The sequence below is a fragment of the Colossoma macropomum genome, unplaced genomic scaffold (assembly GCF_904425465.1).
Source record: "Colossoma macropomum unplaced genomic scaffold, Colossoma_macropomum, whole genome shotgun sequence".
Classification (NCBI taxonomy): Eukaryota; Metazoa; Chordata; class Actinopteri; order Characiformes; family Serrasalmidae; genus Colossoma; species Colossoma macropomum.
This window is the reverse complement of record NW_023494787.1, coordinates 43,144,382-43,163,197: the sequence shown is the minus strand read 5'-3', so window position 1 is coordinate 43,163,197 and position 18,816 is coordinate 43,144,382. Positions and strand designations below refer to the sequence as shown.

The window sequence follows — 18,816 nt, the reverse complement described above, 5'->3', positions numbered from 1 at the left end:
GCACCCTAAACAGAAAGCCACTGAGAACCTAATAATGCACTGAGTATGATAGCTACATTTCTAGCACAATTACCTAGAGATAACAGCAATGTAAATACATCTAGATTCCCAGACCAAGATTAAAGCTAATGTTGGACTAAAAAGAATTACCATTGGCACTGCAATTTACACTAGGCTTAATCCATGTCCAAGAAACTGCCCCTTAGAGTAAATACACTTTAAATCAAAGTCAAATCACACACATGGTTCACCAGCCTGCTGGAATGTGTCTCGTACCTGTTCGTACTTCTCCAGCTCTGAGTGGTAGATCTGGCGGATCTGTGCGAGTTTGGCTCTGTAGTCCGAATGCTCGATGCTTCCATCATTGGGTGACCCCCCTGCCGCTGCAGCGGCTGCTGCGGCCGCAGCTGATCCACCTCCTTTCTCTGGGCCTGACACACCCTCAGCGAGAAGCATGTTGTCCAGGCGCATGATCTGAGGGTCAGGGGGGTCCTCCTCCTGCACCCCTCTGATACTCAATACTGCAGAACAAGGAGATAAGATACAGGCTTTTGTAAGAACAGAAAAAGCACAAATTGTAATGTCCTGCATCTAAAGCAAACAACACAGTGGTAATGGTCATGCATTAAAATTAAGGCTGCAACCAGGGATAGGCATTGTCTGTTGCCCGGTGTCCCTGGCAACATTTCACATTTTGGCCACTAAAAATGCAGAGCCTGTGGCTTCGGTGGCCACTTGCCTTGCAGATATTTTTTACATTCTTTCCCTTTTTAACACACCTATCTGATCAGACATGGAATTAGTCAGACAAATCAGATCTTGTTACAATGTGTTAACTGCAGTGCGATAGCTAGCATGATTAATTTTTGGCCACAAGATTCAATGATTATCAACTAATTTAACCACTATGCCTTCTTTGATTACCTTTTCAGCTGCCATCAGTCAACATTTTGTCTATACAATAAGTAATTTACTCTATTTACTCGCATGACACAATGAACAGAAGCCATACTGATCACTTCTTAAGCGTAACGCAGTTGGAATGACTGTGTGTGTCGTAGGAACATTACAGAGCCTTTTTTCTTTAACCAAGTTACAATCAACTATGTATTCTTAATTGCTGTCATCACCTAACTGCTGCAGCCCTATTTAAAGATATACAACATAACCAAAACAAAAAAACACCACTAACAAGAATTAGCCCTTTGTGGTAAACAGCTGGACCTTTGATTAAGGTAACAGTTCTGCTTTTGACCAGCAGAGGGCAGCATGGTCCCTCTGTGGCAATGGGCCATTGTAAGGCGAGTATGAGACATGGCTCCAGTAATAGGAGAGCATGTGCTGTCACTAGCACTGCTGGCAGCCATAAGCACAGCTTTCAGCCCCAGCAGTCCAGCAGTGTATTAACCCCGAACCTCTGTCACCCTCCTCACTCTGGCACATCTCTCACTTAACTTACAAGCACCCGCCTTATATTTATGTACATGGGAGGCTGAAAAGCCAGGGGGATGCACATGAGAGAGAAAAGAAGGTGTGCGGCATGGGACGATAAGGAAAGGAAGGCCACTCTTTGTCCTCTGCTGCACAAAAGCAGCCGAAGTCCTCACCGAAACACACTGACAACATTCCAGAATGAAAAGCATGAGCAGTAACTCTTTGAGGTTGCCGGTCCAGCCAGTTTCTAACGAGTCACAAAAAATAAAGACAGTGAGAAATAACCTTGAGCTGTTATTTTTTTTAGTGTAGAGGGCCATGCATATCATTTCTGTACTATCAAATCCTTTTTTAAATTTTTTATTTATTTTAAAATATACATTAAAACTGCTGTTATTTATATTTGTGAATGCATCATGATGAAAGGATCAAAAGAAATGGCCCAGACTTAAAAATAAAACCTCTTTACCAGTGTAATTTAAACTAAGGGACACTCATTTTGGAGATCTGGGGTTTTGTTAGTACAGCGTCCACTTCACTGAGCACGTTACAGGCTGCTCTGCTAATGTGGATCTGCTGACTGTTCCACCCAACAGAACAAATCAAAGCTTTTCTTTGTATTCCCTTTCAAACATTTAACCGATAACACATTTCAGCTGCCCCAACTGTAATACCATCCAACCACCTAACAAATCTAACTTTCCCCATCCCCCCACTAATGATCTCCCCTCCTTCAAGTTCTAAACTTCTTTTTTTCCCTCTGGCTAGCACTCTTTTCATTCTTGTTCCCTCTTGCCTCTTCTGGGTCTCTCCATTCAACCCCCCCTCCACCACATTCCTTCTCTCCGTTGCTCCCCCTCTCACGGTTCAGGAATGCAACGTACCCAGCCGACTGAACTAATGACCCTGTTTCGCCCATCCCTCTCTCTCTTTCTTTCTCATTTTCAACCAGTGAAGATCTCTCAAGTCCGATAAAAAAAACAAAAAACAACAAAAAAAAAAGAACTAAAACTTTTTTTGGAGGGGTACATTAAATCAGATTAAGTGTCTGTGCACATTTCCGTGGAGACAGTGGCTGTGCAGCGGAAAAGGGATTTAGACCAACATGCAGCAAGCAGACAGCATTAAAAAAATAAAAATAAATAAATAAAAAACACAACACTCCACGCATATGGTTCAGTACACAAACACCGGTTCGGCCGCCCCAAACACGCTCTCAGACTAACCATTTTCTGAGCTGCCCAGGCAGAAAGAACCAAAGGTTGGAGATGGTCAGAGGAGTGATACCATTGTACCAGCTTAGGAATCAAGTCAAAGGTGTATTCCTGCCCCCTCCCCAGGCCTTTCTAACCCACCCCCCTCTCCAATAACAGAATGTAAACCCTCCAGCTGCAGACCTAAAGCTTACTGCCCTGTGTTTACCCTAATTATCCCAATTAAGCCATGATTGCTAATAATCACACAAATACCCTCACACCATTTCAAGCCAAGGGTTATGGACCTCCTGTTTAAACTGCTCTTCTGTCATTCAGATTCAGCGCACCGTATGGTGCGAAAATGATTTCGAAACCCACAATTAGCCACTAATTAAATGGCAAATGGCAAAAGACAAATGGTGGAATATGTATCTCTCTCAGTGGGTTTCCCTTCTGCGCGGAGGCTCTGAGGCGCAGCCCGCAAGTTCACGGTGTGTGAATGTGTTCTTTAAGAGGATTAATAAAGCCAGCCTGTAAATCTTTCAATTAGCACACTTCATTAATATAAACACACCCCCATGCTAATGAGATAATGCACGTTTTAATGCGCTACATCTGTCCAAGTTGTGCTAATATCCTTCCATTAAATTCATGAACCTTCAACGTAACAATAAACAAAATGACTAAATAAATAAAATCCTGTCCAATCGCACCGCTCCCAATTTCCCAACGCTGAGGCATTTTTAACAGCTAAAAAATAAATACATAAATAAAAAACGAACAAGAGCCAAAACAAATCCTCTCTTATACACCTCCCAGGCTTGGTAAAATGTGTGGGGTTGGCTTACAGAGCTGGCAAGTCATCCTATGAAATATTCAGAGAAAGCAGCTGGGTTTGACTGCATACATAATCCCTCTCATTTTGGCCCAGACGATGGAGCGATGCTATTCAGGTACACTACAGGTGATGTGTTAAGTGCAGACGAAGGCATTGTGTTCACTGCTGCAAGCAGTATATTAATGGTGCCATTTTCAGTGCATTACTGGAGACACAGTCCATCACGGCTCCGCTCTCAGCTCCTGCTCAGCCCTCGTCTGTCTTTTTCTTCTGTACCGCTTAACGCTCTCGCTCTCTTTCTCACTTGCATCCCCCTTTTCACTCTGGCCTCTCTCCCGCCAAACACACCCCCCCTTCTCTCTCTCGCTCTCTCTCTGCGCCCCCAGCCCCCCGGTCTCTCCCTCTGTTCTCCATTTCAGTCGAGTTCTCCATGTGAGCCGCAATCCCTCATGCTGTCAGCCCTCCCTCCCTCCCTCTCTCTGTAGACAGACAGGATTAGCATTTTAATTGCATCAGCTCCCTTGGGTATTCTCAGCCTTTCACTGGGAGAGCGTGAGGGAGCAGGGGAGAGGGGAAGAGAGAGGGAGAGAGAGAGAGAGAAAGGTAAGAAAGGGGGGAGAAGGAGAACCAAGGAGAATTGGGGGGGAAGCAAAAAGGAGAGTCACAGGAGGTGATATAAAAGCATCATGGTGACGAAGAGAAAGGCGGCGGGGGGGTGGAGGGGGGGATGCAGCACAAAAGAGAAGGATGGGTGAAAGAGTGAGCAAAACCAGAGAGGGAGAGACAGACACTAAGAGGGAGAAGAAAAAAAGGAAGAGAGAAGATGATCGTGGTGGGCTGAAAGCAAGAGCGAGGAGAAAAGACGTTCAAGAAATGCCTGAGTTCTGACCGCAACTGCTGATAAATCTAAAAGAAGGAAGGCTAGAGCGATAGGGGCGGCACTTCTGAGCACCGAGGAAGAATTGAACAAAAGAGCACAAATGGATGAAAACAAAAAAAGCTAAATTGTAGCCTGTGTGTGCTAGAAATATGTTTCTCCAAAATTAGAAATGATAACGAAATTAGAGAAACTGTAATGAAAGATATGCAACATAATATGAACACACATAGTGAGGATTTTTAAAGGGCCCCTGTCCTACATATTTCTTGTATTTATTATTTCCCAAAGCCCACTTAAGACATTTGTATGGTTTATGTATCAAGAACAGTTTTCCAACCTCCTTTTTTTGCCGCAGAATTAAAACAGGCTGTTTTTGTTACTGTGCCTTTAAGACTGACATATGTAATGGATCTAAGCTTTGACGGCTGTCCTGTATCGTGCCTCATTCAATAAGCAGTCCAGGCTGCAACACAATAACTTCAAAGTGCTTGTTAAACAAGCAGATATATAAATGTCTTGGTTTTCAACACATTACAAAAACAATTAAATCAAACAGGCCTGTTTTTGGGCCCCATATATGGACCATACAGAGTAGTACATTTTCAACCTTTAACAATGTTTACATTCTACAGCAAACTGTTCAAAAAAGTGAGGAAGTATATATTTTTTCCATGATATAGGACCTTTAATGTCACAACTTTCTGATTTAGCCCTCAGAAGCTCATGTCCATCACTGGATTTAATTATTTTGATCAAACTGAATGACTCAGTCAGGTCCTGACTAGGACCACCATGGTAGTGAACAAGAATTACAAATTACATTCAAAAAAACAAAGCCATACTATCCATAAATCATATAAACCATTCATTTCTACTATTCTTGTACTTATGTTCACAGCATTGACATAAACTGATATAACCAAAAGTGTGTCCTCTCAAAGCTCAGTGTGTCTAAACTCGTAAGCCCTATATTTTAATTTATAAATTAATCATGAACTTACTTTCAATGGTGAAATAACCAAACCATTTAATGTGATAATGCTTATTGCTTCAATACTTCATGTCGTCAAGTTGCCTATACCAGTTTTAATTACGTACAATTGGTTAAATGACTTAAAATACAACTCACTTTGTAAACAGTTTTCATGTAAAAAAAAAACCCAAAAAACCCCCCAAACAAACAAAAAAAAAAAAGCCAAATGCCTGGAAACCTGTTCACACAAAGCTTGTCCAGTAAACTAGCAAGTTAAAATGTTAAACCAGGTAAATGATGTGAAAGCCTGGAGAATGATGTTAATCTACATATTCATTATCACTTCATTTATTATTCGATCTTCTTCTTGTGCAATATTCTATGTGTAATATTTGTAAATATCCTTATAATGTAAAGATTATTTTGCTTTTCTTTATTTATCATGTTTACAGTGTTTTTCTGAAGGATAGAATTAATATTTTTTTTGTTTTTAGTTGTTTTTGTTTTTTTTTTTATATTGTATGTACAGTAATAAGTATCAAACTAACCTTGTTAAGAAATTAACAAGGTTAATACCTTGTTGGTTAATTCTCTTCTTGTTGCACTTTTCTTGAGTGCCTTGCTATCCCTTTTGCTGCTGTAGAACTGTGAATTTCCACTGTGGTGGGACTAATAAAGGATTATCTCATCTTATTTTAGCTATAATATATAATTTACTGTAACGCAAATTTAAGGGCAGACTTAAACAAAGCCCCACATTTCTTGTCACACTGTGTAGCTCTTGGTAACAGTACCTCAGTTTGTCAAACATTTTGTGTTACTGCTCTTCTCATTTACAGGCCACACTGAAGCTGATCAACCATTAGTCTTCTAATTTACACGAATAATCAACTATTAAAATATGTGTTTTTGCAGCCCTAATCTTGTACTAGCATTACCAATACAGACATACACAACAAAAAGTTCAAATCAATGTCCTACATCCTGAATACCAAAAATCTCTGCCATTTGACTCAACCTAGATCCACATGAACTGGTAAACAAGAGAGGATAGTAGCTGCAGAAAACTGTCCAAACATCTTAAGCAACTTCTTAGAAAGTATGAAGCAATACCAAGGAAAGCAAAGGGAGGGAGAGCGAAAAGAGTGAGTGAAAAGAGTGAGACAATCATCAAGAGAAAAATGTTAAGGGTCTGGTCTTCAAACAAAGGCAGAGTGTGATGGAGAGAAACAGAGAGAGAGAGAGAGCAAGAGAGAGAGTGTAGATGAGGTCAGGGTGAGTGGTGTTACGTTGAGGCACTCAAGAGAGAGAAGAGGGCATGTGAGTTTGTGCCAGGGTGGAGTAAGCTGCACAATCCTTCGGTCAGTTCCAGCTCTAAGCAGCTCAGGTTAAGCAGCGTCTGTTGGGTCTTTTACTGGAGCACTGTGGCACGCACTTAGCCTCTCTCTCTCACATACATATCCTTCTGCTTCTTGGGCGAAGGAGTGGTCAGTGGTCAGTGTCAACAGAGGGATCTGATTAGGGTGTGAACAGGACCGCTCACACCTTGAGCAAACACATGGCTTTGACTTAGCGCACCATTAATCAGCCACTGGTTAACTCAACTAGCACCTCACAGACACCTCAACACCGGAACGACCGTCCTCTCTGGTCAGTCTGCACCACATCAAAAACCAAATATGCATTTTTGCATAGGTGAGGCTACCTCCACCCCACCCAGAGCGGGAGGCTGCCTCTGCTCTACAGGCTGTATTCTGCAGAAAGAGCTGCACACTGAACAAGGCCCCTGCGAATGTCTACAAACAAGGACAGAATGTGGCTGTTGCCATGGCAATTAGGGACGGGCATAGTTATTCAAATATACAGATATCTGACCTCAATCCATCTTAGTACTTGGTCACTTAATTGGGTATACGAATAAGGTACACATAGTTTAGAATACTGTACATAAACAGTTGATACTGCATCTAAGTGGTGGGTAATATGACAATTTTTCATTATTATTGCAATACACAATTTACTGCTCTATATATATAGGCTTTTTTTTTTTCCCCAAACAACCATTTTTTTTCTCAACAAAACGATAAGAAATTTGTTCATTGTAAGTTTGTGTGACTTTGAGTTACAAAGACACAAAGAGTGTGATGCAAAAGTCACATGTTATTTTATTTATTTTTAGGAGATATTTTTGAGGAGATCAGATATGAGACTTGCATAAAGGAGGGAAAGGTCAAAGGAAAATAAGCGAAAAAACAGCAGTTTCCAAAACTGTAGTTCAAAAAAAGTATTAGAATATATGGTAACACCTTATTCAGAGTGGACCTTTGTGATGATTAAGAAACTCTTAACAGATTATCAGTAACACATCAACAGCATATCAGTGAGGTAGCAGTAGTGAAGCATCTGAACACACTGATGTAAATATTTTGAAGATGTACTGTTGATACATTACTTAAAACCTAAACTTACCCAATGTGGCCCAAAACCTAACCCTCACCCTGGCCCTAATCCTAACCTTAACCTCAACCAAAAACCTAATCCTAACCCTCACATGTTTTTGACATGTTACAAAGAGTATGTTGAGTGTTTGTTTCATTTAAAAATGACCACTCAAAATAAAGTCTCACCAAATACATAATTAAAATATATAATGAAAAATCCTAACAAGCACGCAAGAGCTGGTAGACCACCAAAAACCGTCACCATCAGACAAACCACATTTAAAGCTTTCATCTTTGAGAGAGATGAGACAGTTAAGCTCCACTCTGGCTTCAGATCTGAAAAAAAAAAAATAAATAAAATCAACAGGTGTTTGTGTCCATCCTTCCACTGTGAGAAGACCGTGTTATGGGTCTGAAAAGATGTGTAGCTGTCAAGAAGCTCTTACTGAGAAAACAAAATAGACAAAAAAAAAAGAAGAAAATCTGCAAATCAAACTAAGAAGCTACTGGAGTTCTCAGAACAATGGAGAGACCACACCACAGTTCAGACCTGAACATCACTGAATGTTTTTTCTTAGATTGTGAGCAGAAACTTATGAGACTTTAGATATTTATGATTCCTGCTTTCTTCCAGACACTGAACAATGAATAACTTGTATTTAATGGCCATTTTGACTGAAAATATTTAAAGGGCGGCCTTTGTTGGACAATGTTGCACAGTGCTATACACCTAAGACAAAATCAGCAAATCAAACAAATGCTCACATAAGGATCAACTCTTATGCTATACACATGTGTACAACCAAGAATATGGCTGTTGCCCTGGCAATGTGTCACTCTTGTAGACACACCTCTCTCCTGCTCTCAGTCGCGTCCACACTCGCGCTCCCTGACTCTCTGGCTCATCAGCACAGCTGCCTCCTGTGCTAATTAGCACCGCCTCTTAAGGAGCTCCTAAAGACCTTGTGAAAAATGAACGCTCATTTGAGAGGTCGTTAATTTGCACTGTTATGCAAATTAGGTGGCAATTAAGCAATAGATCAGAGGAGCAGCCCCCATTTATAACGAGCGAACGAGCACCGTGACAGAGCCGAACGGGGCCAGGGAGAGGCGGGCACCAGAGTGAACTACCCAGAATCCTGTGCAGTGTGTTTGTGTGTGCACTCTGAGTGTTAGTGTACACGCTCTGTGTGTCAAACTGTGTACTGAGGTGAGCAGCGCCATGGGTCGCAGCAAAACTCTCCCATAACCGAGAGAGGAATTACCTGTGTGAGGGCTGGCACCTCCACAGAGCACACACGAGACCATCACTTCACAAAACCATTCCTCATAGAAACACAATGCCTGTCAACACAACAGCCATACGTACCTGTGCGACCCGGCTCATTCGAAGGAGGGTTTGTATCGACACCTTCGCGTGAGACAAACAGATTACTCAAGATTAACAAACAGCTAAGAGCTCAATCCAAGTGTCATCCATGCAAAGTCCCTGGCCTGGAGGGGAGCTCGCAGGGCTTATAGAGAGAGAGGCCCTCGATGACCCCAAAGACTCCAGCCATAATCATAAACCTAAAAGACCTCGTCCCCAGCTCACCAGCATTAGGGAGGGGAGATACTCCAGCAAATTAGACAGCGAGCTCGACAGAGGGGAGGAAGGCTCCTATCAATTGTAATTAATCTTTAATTAGTCTGGATTAGGAGCTGGGCTCCGACACGTCACCGCCCCGCCACAGCCACGCCAGCTAAAGCAATCCAGCTGAGGCCACATTTACATATCTTTAATTAAAAAGACGTTGGCTTCTTCCAAATGCTGGCCCTTGACCGGGATACAGAGTGAGTAGAAGACAGAGAAAGAGAGAGGGGTCAGCACACTGGAGGAAAACTCAATCTGGGCCACTAACTCACTAAGTTTTGTGGGGCTTCTGTGTTTTGCTGTAATTTCCCTGTTGTGGGACATCAATTAATTAAATTAAATAATTAAATGAATGATTGAAATGTGTGAACCAACCCACTCCCCAAAGACCACTCATGTGGAAAATAAAGACATCACATCGGGAAGTCACAGTCCTGGTATCAGGACAAAAATGATTCTCAAACAGCAAGTGAACAAGATTTCAGTTTTAGCAATATTTGACAGATAATGGGTTTTATAAACGGTGCAAAGGTTTGGGTGCCTCTGGTCAAATGACATGTTTTCTTGACTTTGTTCAAGTGAAAATAAAACATATTAATACAAGATAAACAAGTTAAAATTTGAAGAAAAACACCATATTTAAATTTGGTCCATGTAGAGGAAGCGTTGGCAAATTTTCATTCAGAAAATCAACAACCAGGAGTATCTGACACCTTTTGTCTGACGCCATTTCACATGATGTCCAATTGTACCAGTACTCAGGAAATATGGGTTCATTACAGAGATGACATATCTGTATTGATAGGTATCAGTATTAGGCCGATATCAGCAGAAGATCCAGTGACAAATCTAGGCTAAAACAGCACTCACTTCCACTGTGTGATGTGATGCTGTATTTCTTTTTGTAGAGTTTGAGTTATTTAAGCACCTACTTTTAAAAACAGCTCATTTTAAATTCATTAGCTTCTGTCGGAACAAAACCTTGTATCTCCAAAATGATGACTTCACAGGAGAAGCAAAAAACTTACTTTACTTTTAATGTAAATGGAACCAGAATTTTTTCCAAGTCATTTTGGGCTGTTTCGTTTGGTCCATTCACTGAAATTTACACGCAGTGTAAAAGACAACAGCCATTTTCAAATTATGTCAAAAACTGAAAAATTACAAAAATGGACATAAGACGTTTTGTTCCAACAGCAGTGAAACACTGGATTGGTACTGGCAGATACTCAAGGTTTGAATATCGGTATTAGAAAAGAAAAAGGTGCATCTCTAATTCATGAACTTTATGAATGCTTACTTAAATATCATCTGGCACCACGATACATCTTGAAAATATCATGATATTGAAATTTATCAGTACACCCCACAACACACAGGCCTACAATTATCAGAGATGATTAGGGATGCACAATTTTTTTTCCAAATACTTCTGAGATTAATTGTTTTTTTCAGAAGTCTAGTATTGTTATATTTCAAATGATATATTGTTCCAGGTCTAGCAGCAGTGACATTCATTAAATCTTCTGTAGTGGAGGCCCACTGCCAAAGAGACAGAGCATCTCAGCAGTAAAAACAACCCCAGTCCCAGTTTGTATTTGTCCGTCCTCTCAAAGAGGACATCAGACGCTCGATTCCTTGAGGAATAACATAATGAGAGAGAAAAGACATCCAAACCCACACAGCAGTAGGCTGTAGCAGAGGGTGTGAGGTGATGCTCGACACCCCTCCACCCCCTTCTCAGAGTGCTTGTGCTGGGGGGGGAGGGGAAGGGGGTGCCTGTCAGGGCCAGGGGTCTGGGTGATATTAGCCGTCTGCCAATCCGGCATGGGGAATGGACACAGAGTAATTACTGCTGCTCTTACAGCCTCATCAATCTCTCTCTATCGTCCTCTCCCTCGCTCTCTCTGTACGCCCCCCCACCACCACCTTCACACGCTGTATCTTTTTCGTTCTCACTGCTCTTGAGAGAGGAATGGAGAAGAAAAAAAAAAAAACAGATTGAGTGACAGAGTGCCACACAAGAAACGCGAGCACAGGCCCGATGAGGCTCAGCTCGAGCTGGATGACCATCGTATGAGAAAAGAGGCTGGTTTGAAAATTTTGAGCTGCAGGGAGGGGAGTGGGGAGGATCGACATTTTCTATGATCGTTGTGCCACTAAGTGGACTGCATTAAGCAGAGCCAGAGTGGACTGCGTACACATATGTTTGACTGGAATCTCTGTCTGCATGTTGGACTCAGTTCATCCCTGTTTCGTTGTAAAGAGAGATGCAGAGCTGGCGAATGGGCTGTAATAGAAGCCTTTTACTTACTTTATATGTGTCTCTTTATGTGCATCCCTCTCTGCCACTGTCTCTCTGTGTCTCTCTACCTTTGCTGCTCTCTCTCTCTGTCTATACCCTGCAGCCTCCTCTGCTCAATGGGCCTGCAGACTTGGCCTCATAAAATATAATAGAAGTCTGTGGTTTCCAACAACTCATAAAATTTTATGACAAGGTTCAAATTAAGCTCTCTCAAGAACGAATAATAATTAAAAAGCCTTAATTAGGCCTGTGATTGACTCAACTTCCAGGAGTGGAAGCTCAGCCAGACAGTGATGAGACTTGGACATCCAGCTTACTGTCCGGACTTTGCAAAGCTCATTCAACCCCACTAGAAAACCACGAGGCTTTTATTGTGACAAAACACAGACAAACTGAAAAAAATATTAACACCAACAGACAATTTAACAGCTGTCAGACACATAAAAGATTAAATCATTATTTAAGCAGGATTAGGGGTTTTTGAGGTCTGACTGTTAATAACTTGTTAAAATGTTCATGATAAAAGTCACCAACATGGAGGCTGAACATGTTCCATGCACATCCCTATTATTATTATTATTATTATTATTAATATTATTGCCTATTACCAAGTGAGCTAACAGCAGAACTGCTGTAAGTATATCCAGCCTGCAACCACTGATAGGCCTGTCACAACAAATTTAATGTAAACTGGGTCAAAAAGAAGAATTTCTCCTACTGCCAACAGCTAAAAAGCAAGATAGCAAATCTGGCCACTTTTGACTTGTACTATAATAGTACAATAAACAAAAAATTAAATTAAACTGTTAATTACAATTACATATATGGGAATCAATCATTCAGCTAAAATGTCATGATTGTGACATGCCTAACCAATGATCCACCTCTCAGGCCATACTAAGAGAATGCAAGCTTGTTAATAATTTACCTTCCCGTTTATGAACACAATACAGCTGTTCAACACCTTGGATGTGTCTGAAACTTAAGGCACCTGTCTCAATGCTGCCTGTGCCGTCTTATAAGTCAGTGCCTTAAAATGCAGCATTGTTATGAAGGTACCTGCAACTGAAGTGTCTTTCAGACACACTTCGAAGGCAGCAGTACATCATGTCATTGTCAAGATACGACAGCTCGTTGCTAGCTATTAGCATTACAGGTTAGCACCATTTACCCAGAAAAAAAAAGCCTCTGAGTTGGGCAGCTAGCACACTTAACTTTTTATAACCAAAATAGAAAGTACTGTATTTGTACACAAACCATTCGCTCCTCCACTGTGTCAGTGCTGGTGTTTTCTGCTATTTTTTCCTAACCACATCGACGCAGACACAAAAGGATTATGGGATATGTAAGGCAGCGAAGGACACATCTCCATTGCCTTAAAAATAACAGCCGAACGGAGGAACCTTAGCAGGCAGCACTTTATAAAAACAGTCGATTCAGACATGACTGGGTTCCTTCCTGCCTCAGAATACTGTATGAGTAGGTAGTGTTTATTACGTTTCCGACACAGCCTTTGCCTTGACGCAGAAAAGGAAAGGCATGGATTCTGATTTCTCTACAGAAACAAGGTTGTGATGGTTCATAAAGGAGGATGTGCTAACATATGACATCAAGGCTAACCTACCATGAGAAGTGCAGAACCCTATTTTTCACAGAGAGGAATACACATTCTTGTGCAAGTCACATGCAAATCTCAGGATTTAACCCTCAAGTCTCAAGTTACGCTGCTCAAGACCAAGCAAGTTAAGTCAAGTTCCACACAATCAAGCAAGGGCTGAAGATCAGGATCAAGCTGTTCATTTAGGCAAACATTAGTAATACTTTGTGTTGAATCTGAGTAATCTGTCATGTGAAACTACCTTATTAGTCAGATTAATTGCTTTTTAATGCCTTCTTGGTATCAGTGTGGTGCATATAATAATTAGCTCATCTCAAGTATAATCTAATGTGCAAATAAGTCACTGCCATTCATTCCAGTTCAAACAGAAACTTAACTGTTCGTTGTCCATGATTGCTCTATGGTATTCTTTTCTCGCCAAACAAAGGGAAAAGTGTTTTTTGGAACTTAAACATTTGCAGTTAATTGTCAAAATTAAAAAAGTGTTGTTTTTTTTTCAGTAAAATACATGCACAATAAAAACAGAGTTCTTTGGCTTTGTTTATGATTGTGAAAGCAGAGCAAACTCCATTAATATACAACTAAAAAAACTCCATATTCATTCCTGAGCATGTCTGGCTGTAAAATGAATGGATTAGCTCAAAAAGATACTGATATCTTGCTTGCAGAAGACAAAAAGGGAAAAGGCAAGTAAAGGCCAATATACAGGCACATGCAAAAGTGCAAACAGCTCCGGTCAAATGATGTTTTGTTGATTTTATTAAATAAGTTAAAGTCCTCTACAGTGAACAAACTTAGTGGCATAACTTTTGCACAGGCAGCACAGCATTTAATGTTTTACCCCTTCCCCAATATGTTACATTCGGTAAATAAACAAAACCGAGTATTAAAATGTGCTAAAGTGTGCTATCTGTAGATGTATACTTTTCTTTTGTACTTAATTTAATCTGACCAGGAGCACCCAAGCGTCTGCAAAAGACATTTGTATACAGCAAATCTCACAATGCGTAGACATATGGAACAAAACTGCTGTCCATATAAACTTAGCTGGTTAAATAATACACTTAATGACATTCTGTCGGTGCTTTTGAAGCTTTTCAAGACACTGGTTAAGTTCCAGGTCATTAGGTCTATATTACGTGCGTTTTTTATGTAGTAATGGGATTTAAAGTCTGTCTTGTAACATATGCTGTTATCTGCATGCTGAAGAGCTAATCTGTCAATTTTCATTTGCCTGCAGTCTTGCAAAGTCAACCCCGCAAATATAATTCTGATAACTAATCATTTCATTTTTTATTGCAAGAGCAACAGCAAATACAGTTAATGAATGGGTAGCCTGTGGTCGCTGTGATAACCAGCTCTCAAAATTAATTTCTGGCTACGACACTGGGAAGAAAGATAACTCAATCAAAAATGACTCCATCTATGAACCAAAGTGTGTGTTAACAAAGGAAAAGCTGAAATGCATAGACACTCACCAGCAAGCTACCATTTTGTGCTAACTCTTAAAAGGGGGGGGTGGGGTGGGAAAGGCTGGAAGAATGGAAGGAAAACGCACCTCTCTTAATTTGTTTGTAAGGAGATTAATGAACTAATCTTGAATTTCACACATATGAAGGTCATGTTTAACAGAAGACAAAAACGAGTGGGAAGACCCTTTGCAAGAGGGCAACTTGCATTTGAGCAGAACATTTCCTTAACAATAAAAACAATCTTCCCCAACTGCAGTGCTCAGAGGAATTCATCGACCATCCCCCACTCTCCCCTAGTCCCCCATCAACCCCCCCCACACACATCCATTATCATATCAAAGCCTGGAGTTCAGAGCAAGTCTTCTCTTTCAAGAATGAGAGCGAGGCAGAGAGAGGGAGGAGGAGGAGAGGACAAGACCGAAGCAGCGGGGATAGACCCGAGCTCTGGCTGCTTTCATCCCTGCTGCTTGGCACTGAGAGAGAGCGAGAGAGAGAGAGAGAGAGCGCGCGAGCAAAGAGACAGAGAGTAGGTGAGTGGAAAAGAAAGACAGAAAGAGTCAGAGAGAAAGAGAGTAAAAAGTCAACGTGACTGAGAATGAGAATGTGAATGAGAAAGAGATGAAATCAGAGAGAGACAGAGAGAGAGAGACAGAGAGAGAGATAAAATGAGAGAGAGAGAGAGAGAGAGAGCTGATGATTGCTGTCATAGATGTACAAGCAGCTATAAAAGCAGAGTGCCTTGTTTAATTCACATTCCAGGGGCAGGGCCTAAAAGCAGTATGGGGTCTTGAAGGTGCACGAAACAGCCAGGTCAGGCATGGAGAACAACGAGCCAACAGGACTCCTGCTGAGTCCTATGGAGGTGTGAGGGTTGCTGCACACTCCAACTGTCTATATACTACAGTACATCAATCTATTACATATTACAGATATACTAAAATACCCCAGTATATATATCATAATACTCAGGCTTACATGCTTTAGTTATGCTACAGTACACAAGTCTCTTATATGCCACAATTACAATACAGAACATGAGTCCATATAAAATACAATACTCAGGCCTACATACTACTACTTCTATTACAGTACCCCAGCCTAAATAATACAACAGTCTGGTCGGTATGCCCGTTATTCCACATTACTCAGTCAATATAATACAACAGTCTGGCCCATATACCAGTTATTCTACAGTAACCCAGCCTATATAATACAACAGTCTGGCCTGTATACCAGTTATTTTACGGTAACCCAGCCTATATAATACAACAGTCTGTACTATATACCACAGTTGTACTACAATACTCCAACCTATATAATACAATACTACAGTAGTCCAGCCTATACACTGTTAGCTAGGGTCTAAAATTAAATTTAAACTTTCCACTTGTTTTAAAAATGTTAAATAAATTAAATTAAAAGCATTAAACAAAAATAAACAAAACAACAAAAAAGATACATAACTACAGTAAACAGCAAGTTTCTAAGCAAATGTTTCCTAAATTCACATGCAGGCAACTATCCTCAAAAGCTAATGGGGGTTGTATGAAGTCGTGAGACGGTTGTCTTCTCTATAAAATTTCCCACACCAGTGACACACAGTTGCAGTCCCTAAGCACGCAGTTTTCTTTGCTACTTTATATATACCATAATGTGATTATTAGCTTACAACACTACAAGGCATCCATATTTGGAGTGTTGGCTTGTCAGAAAAAGTCTGCCATCCATAGCAGACCATTCACTTACCTCATATGAGACATTCAGAATGACTGAGTTGCTAAAGTGCTGTCAAACATCTGCAAATATCCCGTACTAACCGAAATATAGTAGGACACCTGAATGGATATTTTCTATAGTCTAATATGCATTTTTCAGTGAACTGAATTGGAGGAATAATCCTTTTTTCTGACAGCACTTCAGTGTACTACAGTATTTTAGCATATAGACTACAGCACTTCAACCTACACACTACAGCACCTCAAGCTCTACAGCATTCCAACCAGTATATTACAACACTCCAGCCTACACACTACAATTATACTGCAACACTCTAGTCTATATACTACAGCGACCCAGCCTATAGACTACTGCACCTCAGCTTATACACTACAGTGCCTTACGCTACACTCTACATTACTCGAACCTATTTATTACAGTACCCCAGCATATATACTACAGCACTCTAACCTATATACTACATTACTACCATATATATAATACAGCACTCTGTTCCATATACTACGACACTATGGTCTATATACTACAGCAGTCTGACCTATTTTAACTATAGTACTCATTTTGCCCTATCGTATGAGAAAACGGCTGCATTTCACAACCAGTAATTCAGGCTTTCATTTGGTCATGACAAACATGCTACACAAAAGATTTTCTGCTCTCTATATGGTCTGTGTCACCCCTATAGGATCTTGTGCCTCGCTTTCAGTGCTGCATCTCTCCCAGGCCCACTCTCAGCTGGCAGACTAAATGTGAAAATCAAAGTGAATGACATTAGGTAAATAAGACAGCAGGTTGCCCTGGCAACAGGGACAACCCCCCTCACCCACCCCCTTTCCTCCAGCCGACCCGTTTCTTGCATCCAATTAGGGGGAAGTGAGGCCGGGTTATTGACAGATCGCCGTAAACTGTTGCCGGCTCAACATTTCTACACTGTATTTTTACATGGACATGCTTCATGGAGGACTGAAGTGGACTCTCATAAGGTACAACTGGGAAAAAAAAGACACTCCGGCTTCTACAGGCCTGGCTTCTAAAAGCTATTTATATTGTCTTTATGGTAGATAAGTACTTGGAGTCAAATGTTTCAGATAATCACAACATGATGGCTGGACGTCTTGCCTGGTAAGAGAAAGCAGAGGATTTTCCAGGCAGCTGAGTAAGGCACCACATGAGGATGAACGAGCTGACAGCTTACTGGACTAGGATCATCAATGTGGATGAAGACTAAGCTCGGGTGACGAGAGCATTCAATCAATGCAGAACATGCGACTCGGCTCATGTACAGCGAACAGCTCGATATTTCCAGTACTTCTATCCGACATACTCAACATCACCAGAATTCTGTATTCACTGTTATTAAACTATGACAAAAGTGGGACTTTTAGAAAACCTTAAGAGGTCACATTAGGACAAAAAGCACATTTAGACATCTGGTGAATCTTAAACCAAGTTTGGTTTTGTGGGGCCTAGTTGAGACAGAGTGCAGTGACACCTCCAGAAAACTTGCACAAAAATCTAGTAGAGTTGAAAAGAGCGAATAACTTACCAGTCTTCTCTTTGATCTCACACAGCACACTGAAGAGAGCAGGCTTCATTCTGTGACAGTTCAGGGCGTGTTTCCTGCAAGAAAGAGAAAGAGAGTGCGCACATCAGTACAACTCTGTTCAGACTCTGAAATCACTCCAGCACTATCCAAAAGAGGTTCATATGTTCACTGACAAAAAACTGCAACAAGCTTGTACTAAAGAAGTGACACACTTGGTGTGCAGGCATATAGTATTTGTATACTGCAACAATCAATAACAGTAGGTGAGAGTGTACTTTTACAATGTGTAAAGCTAAACTCAAAGCACTCAGATGCTATAATTTTGAAATTTAATGCAGCCGAACATCCAGCAGTTACGACTGCCAAGTTTCCTATTCTTAAAAAAATTGGTCAAAACACCACACAACATAATTTATTATTCAGTTCAAAGTCTCAAACCAGTCACAGTGTACAAGACATTACTGACATCACAAGACTTGAAAGCCAAATGCTTTTAAAGCTATCTCAGTTATAACCGATGCAGGGCGTGCTGTAGTAGTCCTTCAGCCTCTCTACAGCTAAATGAGTTAAATGAAGCATAGTGCTAATTTGTCTTCAGGGAAAAGCTGTTTAAGCACCATCTCCCCTCCAGTGCTCTTCCCACCTCCTCTTTACACCCTGAGAGTGGACTGTGCAGAGACGATAGAAAGCAACACAAGCAAACCCTTGTCTTTTTCTTCTAGCCCATCATTACGTGGCCTCCC

General features: G+C 40.9%; 1 protein-coding gene across 4 annotated transcripts in view; it reads right to left on the bottom strand.

Moving 5' to 3' along the window:
- The window catches only part of pbx4 (pre-B-cell leukemia transcription factor 4), a 38,733-nt gene that overhangs the window by 9,863 nt on the left and 10,054 nt on the right, over nt 1-18,816 (bottom strand). For all 4 annotated transcript variants that reach the window (XM_036567476.1, XM_036567474.1, XM_036567473.1 and 1 more), the window contains 2 exons: nt 18,074-18,147; nt 277-521 (listed from right to left, as the gene is read on the bottom strand). In XM_036567476.1, the coding sequence (XP_036423369.1) occupies nt 277-521; nt 18,074-18,147 (319 nt within the window). The remainder of the gene's footprint in view (nt 1-276; nt 522-18,073; nt 18,148-18,816) is intronic.